Source organism: Bombus pyrosoma, linkage group LG6 (genome assembly GCF_014825855.1).
Source record: "Bombus pyrosoma isolate SC7728 linkage group LG6, ASM1482585v1, whole genome shotgun sequence".
NCBI classification, from domain to species: Eukaryota; Metazoa; Arthropoda; class Insecta; order Hymenoptera; family Apidae; genus Bombus; species Bombus pyrosoma.
Window position 1 is genome coordinate 3,551,506 of NC_057775.1, and position 12,383 is coordinate 3,563,888.

At 31.3% G+C, this 12,383-nt stretch overlaps 4 protein-coding genes across 8 annotated transcripts; 2 read left to right on the forward strand and 2 right to left on the reverse strand.

Annotated features, from left to right (window-relative positions):
- Nucleotides 1-97: 97 nt before the first annotated feature.
- Nucleotides 98-2,263, reverse strand: LOC122568399 (protein YIPF6). The gene is made up of 7 exons (XM_043728099.1): nt 1,886-2,263; nt 1,573-1,701; nt 1,364-1,442; nt 1,242-1,284; nt 1,016-1,147; nt 609-766; nt 98-511 (listed from the first exon to the last, which is right to left on the reverse strand). Exons 1-7 carry the CDS (start codon nt 1,928-1,930, stop codon nt 396-398), a joined length of 702 nt encoding a protein of 233 aa, XP_043584034.1. The 5' UTR covers nt 1,931-2,263; the 3' UTR covers nt 98-395.
- LOC122568396 (chitin deacetylase 1) lies at nt 2,092-9,759 on the forward strand. Of its 5 annotated transcripts, none has more exons than XM_043728096.1 (9): nt 2,092-2,187; nt 7,528-7,646; nt 7,745-7,856; nt 7,938-8,065; nt 8,143-8,348; nt 8,505-8,800; nt 8,886-9,132; nt 9,222-9,413; nt 9,513-9,759. In XM_043728096.1, exons 1-9 carry the CDS (start codon nt 2,163-2,165, stop codon nt 9,613-9,615), a joined length of 1,428 nt encoding a protein of 475 aa, XP_043584031.1. In that variant the 5' UTR covers nt 2,092-2,162; the 3' UTR covers nt 9,616-9,759. The 5 variants fall into 5 exon arrangements, with proteins under 5 accessions (XP_043584031.1, XP_043584026.1, XP_043584028.1 ...); XM_043728091.1 differs by lacking the exon at nt 2,092-2,187 and adding an exon at nt 4,074-4,290; XM_043728093.1 differs by lacking the exon at nt 2,092-2,187 and adding an exon at nt 6,135-6,548.
- LOC122568400 (coiled-coil domain-containing protein 134-like) lies at nt 2,554-4,007 on the forward strand. Its single transcript, XM_043728100.1, has 4 exons — nt 2,554-2,692; nt 2,838-3,047; nt 3,150-3,484; nt 3,816-4,007. Exons 2-4 carry the CDS (start codon nt 2,927-2,929, stop codon nt 3,990-3,992), a joined length of 633 nt encoding a protein of 210 aa, XP_043584035.1. The 5' UTR covers nt 2,554-2,692; nt 2,838-2,926; the 3' UTR covers nt 3,993-4,007.
- Nucleotides 9,760-10,328: 569 nt separating the features above from the next.
- Nucleotides 10,329-11,519, reverse strand: LOC122568147 (NADH dehydrogenase [ubiquinone] 1 subunit C2). The gene is made up of 3 exons (XM_043727544.1): nt 11,151-11,519; nt 10,545-10,688; nt 10,329-10,445 (listed from the first exon to the last, which is right to left on the reverse strand). The coding sequence occupies exons 1-3, from the start codon at nt 11,323-11,325 to the stop codon at nt 10,396-10,398; spliced, it is 369 nt and encodes a 122-aa protein (XP_043583479.1). The 5' UTR covers nt 11,326-11,519; the 3' UTR covers nt 10,329-10,395.
- Nucleotides 11,520-12,383: the final 864 nt, after the last annotated feature.

Sequence of the window (12,383 nt, forward strand, 5' to 3'; positions counted from 1 at the left end):
TGAGTTTCAAAGGAATGAAGTAAACATCTTTTTTTTTTTTCATCTTGTTGCCTATTTTTGTTTATCGAGTTTATGTATAAATATATAACAATCTGCGAATAATTTACTTAAGTATTATTCATTATTTTATGCTTACATTAATGTTATATACGTACGTATAATTATAATTGACATACAAAGTTCTGATTCTCTAAACTGTATAATAATAAATAACATACGCATCTACAGTAATAAGTTTTATCTACAACTCTTGACACGTGACATATGCTTAAATTTAGCGAATTTCAACGTACACTGTAAGCAAGATTTGCTCGATTTTTTAAATTCTGTCTTCTCTTGTGCACAAATATAGGGCAATGTACAGTCTTCTTATCATCATCATCTTACGATCTATTTTATGTAGTATGAGATATAACCAACCAGGAAATTACAAAATAGAATAAAAATATTGGATACACAGCTAAAGCTTTCTTTCCTATCGGTTGACTGTCGCCAAGAAATGCCATGGACGCTAAAATGTATACAAATCATATTTAAAAGAATGTATCAATGTAAGAATTTGATATCCAAGTGTCCATCAATATAAAACTCTATAAAATTATACTAACCATATGTTGCCCACATGAATCCAATCATGGTAATTACAAATCTTAGACTAAATAAGAAAGTAGTCTGTTCTGCCATTAATATGATTCTACATAAAATTAGAGCAATGGCAGTTGGCAACAAGCAATATCCTAAGACACAAATGCTTTGGAAAAAAGATCTATAACAAACATATTAAAATATCTTTTAGCAAATAAAATGCATACTTCATATGTCACTTCTACTATAACATTTTATACTTATAAAACAAATTTAAAAAAAAAAAAAAAAATAACCACGTTTTATAATAAAGAGTTACAAGTCTCTTAATGATCTACAAATTCACGCACATAAAAGTCATGCAGTATACTATCATAATCGTTAGTATTACAACAAATACTAAATTTCTCTACGCAGTATAATTACTTACATGTTACCACCTAATAATTTGGAGTTCAATGTAACAACCATAGATCCAATCCATACGATTACAAAAACCTCTGCAAACTCTGGTCCCCCATCATTAAAATTATTTGCTGTATCAGAAGAACCTTGTAATATCCTAAAACAACAACAATTGGTCGTAAATGTACTATGGTTTATAATCATAATTAGAACAGCAGTATGCGGAATATTATAAAAAATATTAAACTTACATTGCCATGAATGTACATAATACTAGTGGTCCCCAAAGATCCCCTAGAATTAAAAATTAAAAATAAGACACTACTATATAAAATTCATGACTTATAATATTAAGATTCTTCCAGTAACATACATTCCTTCAATAGGCATTTCTTCTCCTTGGGATATAAAACATGATAAAATTTCCTGCCCACTGCTCTGACGTCCCTGAGCTATAATATAATATAATATATAATAAATACAATACAATGTAATAGAATATAATTTTCTTATATATATATATACTATATGTACGTGTGTGTGTGTGTGTGTGTGCGCATACAAAATATTTTACAAGCTTACAATTGTATCCCTGATTGGTTCATCCAAAGTATTAAATTCAGGTTCTCCAAGATTCGATTTTTGTTTGCCTCCTACTGTCAGCTCACCTTCGATATTCTGAGGGTCAGCATATTCCATTGTAACTTTAAACTACAAATTAAAATTTGATGTTAATATTATTATATTATATTTGTCATTGAAATGTTCACATATTATTATCAATACTTCTACTGAAAAGTTTTAATTATATAAACTACCATCATAAAAAATTAATGCACCTAATGAAAAATAAAATGATATCTTTAACATTACACTTCCAACACAAAATACTTACATCAAGTTTTGTATCATCTGTCGCTGCCATATTTGTTGTCGACATTAGACCCGAAATTATGAAATCATTAAATATATTATTAAGATTTTAAATGGAAATATCTTCATATCATATCAAATCATCATGCCATATACATGTAACATGAATTCAATCTTCCCTATCTAATGTTTTCTTAATGACTTAAATGTTGCCCTGTTGTACGTACAGAAAGATCTCCGATAATACGATTTAGCACTTCTCATGGATAGGGTCAACGAGAAAATCTAAAAAGACACATATGCATCGTAATTTAAATTCCTCACGTAAGTGTAATACAAATGTACATCTTTTAATCATTTGCGGAAAAGTCGACACTAATATTGATACATTCGATGTACGAAATTTAATAGATGGCAGCATTATTGCAATGTCGCGTTTGTAAACTTGTGGCTTCACATTGTCGATTGAATTTTGTTTAAGATTGTATAGTTCTTTCTGGAAAAGCGCAAGGATCATGGACATTTGACAACTATTCCTTACCTTGATACATAGGTATTTTATTGATATATTATTTTATATACCAAGCAGTTTTCGCTCGACAAAATGCCACGCATTCTCTTTTATGTCGCAATCGTGTCAGTGTTGACATGTACCGCGCATGCGCAGTATATTTCCTACGGTGTTGATCACCAAATCAGCGGGAAGCCGCAAAATAGTGATGCATCTCAAATTAAGATCTACGAAGAATTATGTATCCGCTCAAAATATAATTAGCCTTTATTTGGACATTTATTATATCATATTTGTGGCATTTTTATAATTGTAGTTGTATCCTTTCGATTCTACATACAATATGTCGTTTACTATAATATGTATTACATATAAAACTATGTAGAGATACTATGCTATAGATAATAATAAATCTTTATTTACTATTATATTGATTGAATCATCTTAACTGAAATATAATTAGTCAAAAAATCGTTTGAACATCAACGCAAGGAACATGCTGAAGCCATTAAACGTCTTCAGAAAATAGGTAACTACGAACGTTTGTATAAGATGATTTTAGTTATTGGTGAAAAGATGATTGATACGATCGAGGTAAATAAAGCATTAATCGCAAATGAAGATTTCAATCCAGATGATAGATTCTTGCCACAAAATGTTACTATACAAACTGGTAATTGTTTTGTTATTAATATAATCTTCTTTTTATAAGAAAATAAGTTTTAACATGATCAGAAACATTATATACCTTTCTTCTTTCTTTTTTTTTTTTTAGCAATATCTACTGTCTTAGAAAACACGGCATTCTTTGGAGATATTCTTCTTCATTTTCCTCATTTTATTCACCGTATACTTAAAGCGCAACAAAAATGGAATCCGATCATAAATTGGTCCTTAAATTTTACGTATCGTACTAAATATTTGTTAGATTCGGAAACTGTTGTTAAAATTCATTTAGCATCTCAAGAATTAAACGTTATAAAACGCGAACAGGGATATTTCAATCCTTATTGGCAGCCTACTGACGCTCAAGAAGGAGACAACGGGAAGATAAAGAAAAAGAAATCGGCTACAAAAGGAAAACAGAAGAAGGGGCCACAACTGACCAAGGTTGAGTTTTGAATATAATTATATTTTTTTCATAACACGCGTACACATGTACTTACGATAATAATAATAATAATAATAATAATAATAATAATAAATAATGTATTCTTGTATACCTTATAAATATTTAATAGATTTTCAATATTAGATAGTTTTAGTTGATGAAATAGTACGAGAAAAATACTTTTTTATGTATATACGTATGTATTTTTGTACATTAAAATTCAATGGTTATTATTCTTAATGAATAATGGCCTTTATACCTTTGTTTCGCTTTTGAACACGAAGGAATGACAATCATATCCCGATTGAATTAACTGAATTAAAATATTAGAAAGATGGCTGGTTATCCAGTTCGAAAATATCCGAGGAGTATCTAAAAATCGTCATGAATCCAGGCTTTCTGCAGACTTTACTCGAAACCGCTATCAGCTTTAGTGCGAATAAAAGCGAAGATTTCTCGGACGATGGAGACGGTGCGGTGGTAGAAAGTGGTCAGCCAATGAGCTAAGAACGGTTCCTACCGTTCGGTTCCCGACTCCCGTAGTCCATGGCAGACACCATTGCTGGTAAACCTTGGCTAACAGTACCGTGACATTTCTTTCTTCCAGTGGTTTATCGACAACAAGTATGTTCGTGCAACACGAACCCACGATTTAAAGATTACCTTTAAACATTTACCTTCGGACGTAAGTGCTGTGTAAATTTAATCAAACTGTAACGAAAATTGGAGAAACGATTTTCGTGAAGGATGACGTCAAAAAGGAGTCGATTGCTGTTCTGTGTCGTCGTGTTCATCGTTGCCACAGGTAGGAAGACACAGCTGCTTGTTTCGAAGAGAGATCGGACGGGAGATCAAACCCGTTGGGCGATATAAAACCTTCAGCTCTTCCTACCGTGATCTTTCATCGTAGCGAAGGATTTTATAAAGATTTTGAGATTTGTCATTTACGACTCGTAGTAAAGATTGGATTGATCTTTTTGAATTACGATCGATTTTGTATGAAAGAAGTGGAGATAGTATAGGTAAAAAAAAAAAAAAAAAGAATGAACAGAATTCTACTTTTATCGGACATTGAGATTATATTAAAACTTTGATTTTTATGTTTCTCTGTTTTTCATTTGGTAAATGAAAGATATCTTACGAACTAAATTTTTGATTATCTACGTGCATCCTTTAATTTGATCTGTAATCAAAAATATGGCAATAATTTGAGACTTTTCTTATCTTGTCCATCTCTAATTTTATTAAATATTTTGTATATAGAAGAATAAATCAAACAATTAGTATAGCGGCTTAAATTTGTTAGAAAGGTAGATACAATGAAAGAACGACCTTCTCAGAACATTCTTTCGATAGTTTGCAATTCTTCAGTGAATCAGCTTACTGAATGAAGATTGCGATTCTCTTTCCCTTTTCTTGATAATTATTTGACAACAATCGTTATGTAAAATAGCAATAATTAGGAAAATAAATGCATCGCGATTTGTCGTTATAAACTGACGTTCATCAACCAATTCTCCTGTTAATCGAATTCAAGGATGTTCCTTGACCTATTGCGTGAGACGGTATCTTGTTATTAATAAATTATACTTCTAGTGCAATGCTTAAGATCGGTAGATCGAATAAAATTACATATAAAGATATACGCTAACTGTACACCCAAAAACCGGTTATCAATAGATAGATTATATCCTAATGAAAATTCCGCTGGCTTCGCAGAACTTTTTCGAATTTGTTAATACGTATGTAGCATAAACTACAATACAAAATTTTGTCAGAAAGTCGTTGCGATACTGTATCATACATATTGTTATATCATCATGTTAAATGCATCGATTTTTTATTCATACCTGAAAAATTTACTAAAATTCTACGACCTATACGTATTAAAGATGATAAATGTTTCTAGTTAATATTGAATTTGCCCCCGAATAAATTCAAAAGAGTTTTCTCTCAAGAATTCGTGAAACGCGCATCCACCATGTAAATTGCGTTCTCCACGATAAGCAAGATTTCCATGGAACGTTGAAAGTTCCTTGCATTGTCACGGTGCGTGTCGTAAATAAAGTTGACACAGATAAAATGGCAAGGAGTCAGAGGAAGCAAAGAACCAGCCGGCATGCCAACACGAGAGAAGAGCCGTTAAATTAGGTTCCCGGTCGGTGGTTTCACTGCTGTTTACATAAGTTTCGACGTTTACGTATATGGTGTACCGTACGTTTGCGGCTGTGTATGCGTGCACCACGGCCGATGGAAATGTTGCACCTGAACGATTTACCACAACGTCATTGCCAGAGCAGTACCTTCACTTTCCACTTTGCTGCTAAACCGATCTTTTTTGGCATCCATGCATATGCGAGATTCGCTCCTATAACGAGCAACTCTGCCGATCAATAATTCTTGTACGTGTTTAATTCATATGGGCAAAGTTTGTGAAAAAAGATTTCAGTTTAATCCTTACTGTACTTGAAAGGTAACGCGTATATGGTTTGTTGAGACGGTAATTGATACATCTAACAATATACATGCCGCGGCAAGAATTAGTCGCCACAATATTTAAGCTGGTACTGATAGTTTAATAAAAAAAAAAAAAAAAAAAAAATGTTTCAAACGAAACTTCGTTGGTAGTATGATCTCGTGTATTGTATGATCGAAACTTACTACTATGAAATTGTTTTCAAAATTCTTTATATATATCTTCTTTCGTAAACGAAACAACGCTTGTTTCATTTTTACACCTATCATAAGATCGTAGTGGAGTATCTTCCTGAAACACTACTTTCTCCTGACAGTCCATCTGTACAGGATTTCAACGTGGTCAAATCCGAATCTTCCTCCGTCGAATTAAATGCCCAACCAAACCATACGTAATTTCCTAGTTTGTTGGTTTGATTATGGCCGCATCTCTACTTTTTCTTTCACTTTAAATCCGTTTGGCTACTTTCTGAATCTTCTTCTAATTCACGTATGATTACTTTCGGAAACATTTTGTTTTAAAGATAGTGAAATTACGTTAAATGTGTATCCTTCTTCATTTGACGCTTGGAATAGAAAAACATTCCGGTAATTATGGATTCTTAGCACGATTATTATTGTACATGATCGTCTAAAGTACGTTGTGGCGGTAAATGACAAAGTATCAAAAATCTCGACTCAAAGGCATACACATATATAGTATAAACATTTTGTAAGAGACTTTCTTAAACACAGTTGTAGAGTGATTATCTAACATATAAATAAAGAACGGGAAACGAATTTTGATGGCAGCCTTGAAGTTATATTTATTCGAATAACAAAATTTTGTTGTAATTAATTTTTTCTATTAGTGCGGAGAATGCATTAGAGACGTAAGCATAGGGGACGTAATAAAGAATTTGGTAATTATTTACAAATAATGTCACCTCATTTATTTCGATGATCTTTTAATATGTTGCGGACATCAATATTTTGAAACAACGTTTTCTCCTTTTGTTCGTAATTTATAAGTTTGGGTTAGGTGTCATTTTATCCGGTCCGCTCGCCGTCGAGCGGCTAACAACCAATATTTTAACGCGCGCAACTATGGGCAAAATTCAATGTAGTGGAAAATCCCGAAAATTAAAAGAGTCCGGCAATAATATGCAAATGGGAAAAAGTTGTTCAAGATATTGATTTCTATAAAATATTTAAAAAATCATCGAAATCGGTCAGGTGGCAGTACATGTGAATAATTATCAAGAATTTTTTTTATAGAAAATAAATAAATACATATGTATTTTACTGCGTACAAGATGATTATCGCTCTGGGAATTTTAAGATTTCCAAAATACTGTTACCAACGTGTGGAAGTCAATGCTAGACATTGATCTTGCCACTGGCCCACGTAACACAATACGTATAACGCATATGTCTACTATTTTCATTTTCATTTTCTTGAAAATATTATTCCGTCTGTTTTTCTTTTCTCCGATTTATCTTTTCCATTTTATCAACCTTTACACATATAATTCTGGGACCATTAGGTATTTTTACAAATATTTAAGAATACCTGTTTGTTTTGTAGTTTATGGACAGAAAACTGCTAAAAAGGAGGAAGAGAGAAAAGATGAAGAATTCAAATGCCCTGAAGGTCAAGGCAATGGCAATTTTGCAGATCCAGCTACATGCAGAAGATTTTATCAGGTAAACACGCTGAAATTTAATAATATAACAATGCATATGTCTTTTAATTGTAAAGTGCGATACAATGAAATTTCATGTTTATGTGTAATTTCCAATAGTGCGTCGACGGTTATCCGTATCTAAACAGGTGTCCGTCGGGGCTACATTTCGATGATATTAGTAAATTTTGCACTTTTAAAAATGAAGCACGTTGCGGACCTATTGCTACAAGTGAGTACTTTATTTTTAATAGCCGTAAATTAAATTATTTCTCATTAGTTTCGTAGTAATGAAAACTTATATTAATACCAGCCCCACCGCCTGTCACCGAACCACCAATTGACTTGGCAGAGAAGTGCGATCCCGCAAACTGTCAGCTACCTTATTGTTTTTGTTCAAGAGATGGTACGATAATTCCCGGTGGTCTTCACCCAGAAGAAGTATATACTATTTATTTGTTACTATTTATTAAAATTACTTTCAACAATACCTTTCACATAGTTTCCCTAAATTTCAGACACCACAAATGATAATAATGACATTCGATGGAGCAATAAATCACAATAACTTTGATCATTATCAAAAAATATTTGCCACTAATCGATTAAATCCAAACAACTGTCCTTTGAAAGGAACATTCTTTATCTCCCATGAATATTGTAATTATAATATGGTACAAAGTTTAGCACACGATGGACATGAAATTGCTACTGAGACTATATCGTGAGTACTTCTAATCCTCTCACTTTAAAGACCACTCTTATACAATCCAATTTTTCCTTATTTGTTTCCTTAAAGAATTATATATAATATATATATATATATATATGTATGTATGTGTATATATATATATATGTATGTATGATATAATTTGTTTAGACTACAAAAGGGATTAGAAGATAAAGGATATGAGGAATGGGTTGGAGAAATGATAGGAATGCGAGAGATACTTAAGCATTTTAGTAATATTTCAATAAGTGAAATTGTAGGCATGAGAGCTCCGTATTTAAAACCAGGTCGAAATACTCAGTACAAAGTATTGGAAGATTTTGGATACATATACGATAGCAGTATTGGAATTTCTCCATTAAAAGTACCAATTTGGCCATATACTCTTGATTATAAGATTCCACATGAATGTAAAGCAGGCACATGTCCTACTAAATCATTTCAAGGTAATAAAGTAACTTTATGTATGTTATCACATATGATACAAGGCATGAGCTGTGAAAGAAGGAAAGGTATCTTATTTATTTTTAGGAGTATGGGAGTTACCATTGAATGCACATTATGTTGAAAGCTATGAAGGGGGACATTGTCCATACTTGGATCAATGTGTGCTTCACAATCATGATCCTGAAGAAGTTTTTGAGTGGTTGCAAGAAGACTTTAATCGTTATTACGAACAAAATAGAGCACCATACATGATGCCATTTCATACTAACTGGTTCCAAATAAAGGAGCTCGAACGTGGACTGTCAAAGTTCCTTGATTGGGCAGTAACACTGTAAGCAGAAAATAGCCTATACATCATGTAATTTTTTATATTTCGTATTAGAAAATTTTTATAAATCATTGAAATAATTATATTTACAGATCCGATGTGTACTTTGTAACAGCTACTCAAGCGCTTACATGGATAACTGATCCAAAGCCAATAAAATCTCTGAATAATTTTGAAGGATGGTCATGTAAAAAGAAAGAAAATCTTCCTGGACCGCCATGTAACAATCCAAATAAATGTGCTTTAGATTTCAAACCTACAGAATCAAATTTCACTACAACAAGGTAAATGTCCATATAGCTAAATAGATAAATAGCGTGTACATATAATAAAGATGTATCTAATACTTTTGAAACTTGAAATACTAACAAATATATTTATAGGTATTTAGAAACATGCAGGGAATGTCCTAATAAATATCCCTGGTTGGGAGATTCAAAAGGAACTGGGCTGTACAATGATAATTATAATCCTGAAAAGAAATAGAAATGTTCAAAATCTAGAATGATAATTAGAAAGAATTTAATTAATTCTTTTTTGTTGTTGTTTATATAAATAACATTTATAATAAATGTAAAATTTTTCTACTTGGAAGCTGTTCAAGGCAATATACAATATACATATATAAAAATGAAAAATATATTAAAGAGGAAATGGCAAATAAACAATATAAGTTCTCAAAAAATTTAAAAATATCAATAATAACAAAATGTACTTATACAATAAAATATACTTTTATCAGAACTACAAATTAAAATGTTTCCGAACTACAAAGCCATTTTAATTTCAAGTTTAATTAAATTTTTATACAATATTTTATACAATTCATATGTTTGTTTCTATTATACACACTGCATGTAATACATGTGTGCATTTCATTTTCTTTACCGTAGTTAACTTTAAGGAATACTTTATCAGATGTTGAACTTGTTTTGACAATCATTTTCATTCAATACAAAAAGCTGTGGACGTTTTTTTAACAGTATCTAGGGGATTAGTAAAGATATTTATTTGTCTTTCGTCCATTATCATTTAAAAGGTTCTGGAGAATCATAAAGACTGCAGGAAAAGTTTATTCATTACTTTTTATAGTTTTGGAGCAAACATTTAAGCTGTAACGTTTTATGTACTAAATCTTATACATCTAAAGATAGAAGCAAAGGTATAAGAAAATAAAGGTAAATATAGTATGCGATAAGTCATGTATTTTGTTGTTTATTGATTATTAATAAAGAACACCTAAGTCCGTGACTAGAGTTCAATCTTTTAACGGGTTGGGATCCACTCTTCGAAAATATCTGCATATTTTTTAACATCTGAAATATTAAAAATACATTTCCATCAATGATAATCTTTAGAAATAAAGATTTCCTAAAAAGAAAAAAAAAAAAGAAGATATTTATAATGCTTCATACCTGGCTTAGGAAACCGTTCTGGATGACGCATTATATAATCTCTCAGTATCGCATCCTTTCTTGCAAATCTTAAATCAGATGCCCAATGTATACCACAACCGATAAGAAAACCAGCTATGGACGCCAATACTATGTATGGCTTATCTACAAATCGAATACACTTAATAATATGATTGATAACAATATGACAGCTGCATTAACATTACATGTAGGATACAAAGGGAAGAAATTAGATTTTTCCTATGAAATGATAACAAAATTAATTCATTACTGTAGTATATTAAAAATTAGTATGTATGTAGTAAAAATAATGAATTCAAGATCATATATAAATAGGTTACATTACAATTTCTTGACTCGAAAGTTAAGCATTATATATCGTAATAGCAATTTGCTTTAGTTTGTAAAAGGGAAATCACATAGCAGGAGACTAAAATGCATTTCGTTAAAACGTGTTCCCAGCATTTTATTTTTGTCATCAGAACAAATGAAAGTATACATAATAAATATTGTAACTTATTTAGTATCTCCCCGAAATAAACTAACAATGAATTATAGTTATTACGAGGTTAATTATGTTAAAAATAATTTACTTTATCAACCTACTGGCTGTCATGGGTCTTTTTCCTGCCACATTTTTAAGCATTACTGCAAGTGCCAGCGAAATCGTAGTACATGGCACATAATAATATCTGAAAATATGATTAGATCGATCCAAAGGTGTAGGTTCAAGAAGATCTAGTGCCCACTGAGCAGGAAACTTTTCTTCTATCTCTCCCATTTATTCGTTTCTTAATACGTAATAGGTATCACAAATGATTATACAAAGTGTAATCACAAATGTTGATTAAATTTGTATGTTTCACGTAACTCTGCTACTTTTACTTATTTTTGCGCATGCGTATCACGTAATATGCTTTTACTCTATGACGTTATTAGGACTTTGGGACATTGGGAACTGGAGGTACAGAAAGCGTGCAACCTTATTCAATGCACAAATAGGTGGCGACTGGCAAACTATATAAAAAAAATGGTATATACAAACCAAATCAAAACTAAAAATATAAAGCAAATTACAAATCTATGAGTTATACTTTCATGGTTAAATATCATACATTGCTCTTTGCGTCTTTTTTTCTTTTTTTTTTTTTTCTGTAAAAAGAATCTTCTGATAAAAGAATATTAAAAGATATTATTATATATAAGATATAAGATATATTATAGTTATTATCTAAATTTGAAGTAGTATCCGTAGGGAATATTTTAGTCGTTTGCTCATGTTTTCTCGAAATATGCTTGTAACACAAGTGGAATTGAATAAGTAGGAATGTTGGTTGAATACAGGAAAGCGCAATGCGAAGGATTATTAATTATTCGATACTACATGCCACAGAAGTGGTCCGTGTTCGCCTGCAATTAGCCTGGGGTCCTGATTATGAATTAAAACGACCACATCGCTCCTCGGATCAAAATGTTAATTTATGTATCGTTTACAGTATCATGCAGGTGAAAAATGGACCAAATTCGTGTTCTTGTTTCCGGTTTGTTTAACTCGTTCTTTTCAGACAGATCGTGTTTCGTTCGTTATCTGATAGATGGAGTTCTCGTTCGTACTTATCTTCTTACGATGCAAACAAAACCAATGCGTTTATAGATAGGTAAGTATTTGTTCTCGTCATATTGCATATGCAATTATATAACAGTTTTACTAGAGAGAAGGAGAGAGATGGATATCTAAATTAGTCACGATATAAACAATTTTACTTTATAATATATTAAACACATGTTATATATTACATATATTTTAAAAAGCTTTAAATTAAATTTGAGTGAAAAGGA

Coding starts and splice junctions, on each gene's coding strand:
- LOC122568399 (XM_043728099.1), bottom strand. CDS start 1,930: ATGTCGACAACAAATATGGCAGCGACAGATGATACAAAACTTGAT. Junction 1,443..1,572: donor AACCAATCAGGGATACAATT/GTAAGCTTGTAA, acceptor ATTATATTATAG/CTCAGGGACGTCAGAGCAGT. Junction 767..1,015: donor AAATTATTAGGTGGTAACAT/GTAAGTAATTAT, acceptor TGTTTGTTATAG/ATCTTTTTTCCAAAGCATTT.
- LOC122568400 (XM_043728100.1), top strand. CDS start 2,927: ATGATTTTAGTTATTGGTGAAAAGATGATTGATACGATCGAGGTAAAT. Junction 3,048..3,149: donor AAATGTTACTATACAAACTG/GTAATTGTTTTG, acceptor TTTTTTTTTTAG/CAATATCTACTGTCTTAGAA. Junction 3,485..3,815: donor AGGGGCCACAACTGACCAAG/GTTGAGTTTTGA, acceptor TTAAAATATTAG/AAAGATGGCTGGTTATCCAG.
- LOC122568396 (XM_043728091.1), top strand. CDS start 4,233: ATGACGTCAAAAAGGAGTCGATTGCTGTTCTGTGTCGTCGTGTTCATC. Junction 7,647..7,744: donor CATGCAGAAGATTTTATCAG/GTAAACACGCTG, acceptor AATTTCCAATAG/TGCGTCGACGGTTATCCGTA. Junction 8,066..8,142: donor GTGGTCTTCACCCAGAAGAA/GTATATACTATT, acceptor CCTAAATTTCAG/ACACCACAAATGATAATAAT.
- LOC122568147 (XM_043727544.1), bottom strand. CDS start 11,325: ATGGGAGAGATAGAAGAAAAGTTTCCTGCTCAGTGGGCACTAGATCTT. Junction 10,689..11,150: donor AAAAAGACCCATGACAGCCA/GTAGGTTGATAA, acceptor TTCGATTTGTAG/ATAAGCCATACATAGTATTG. Junction 10,446..10,544: donor AGAACGGTTTCCTAAGCCAG/GTATGAAGCATT, acceptor TTAATATTTCAG/ATGTTAAAAAATATGCAGAT.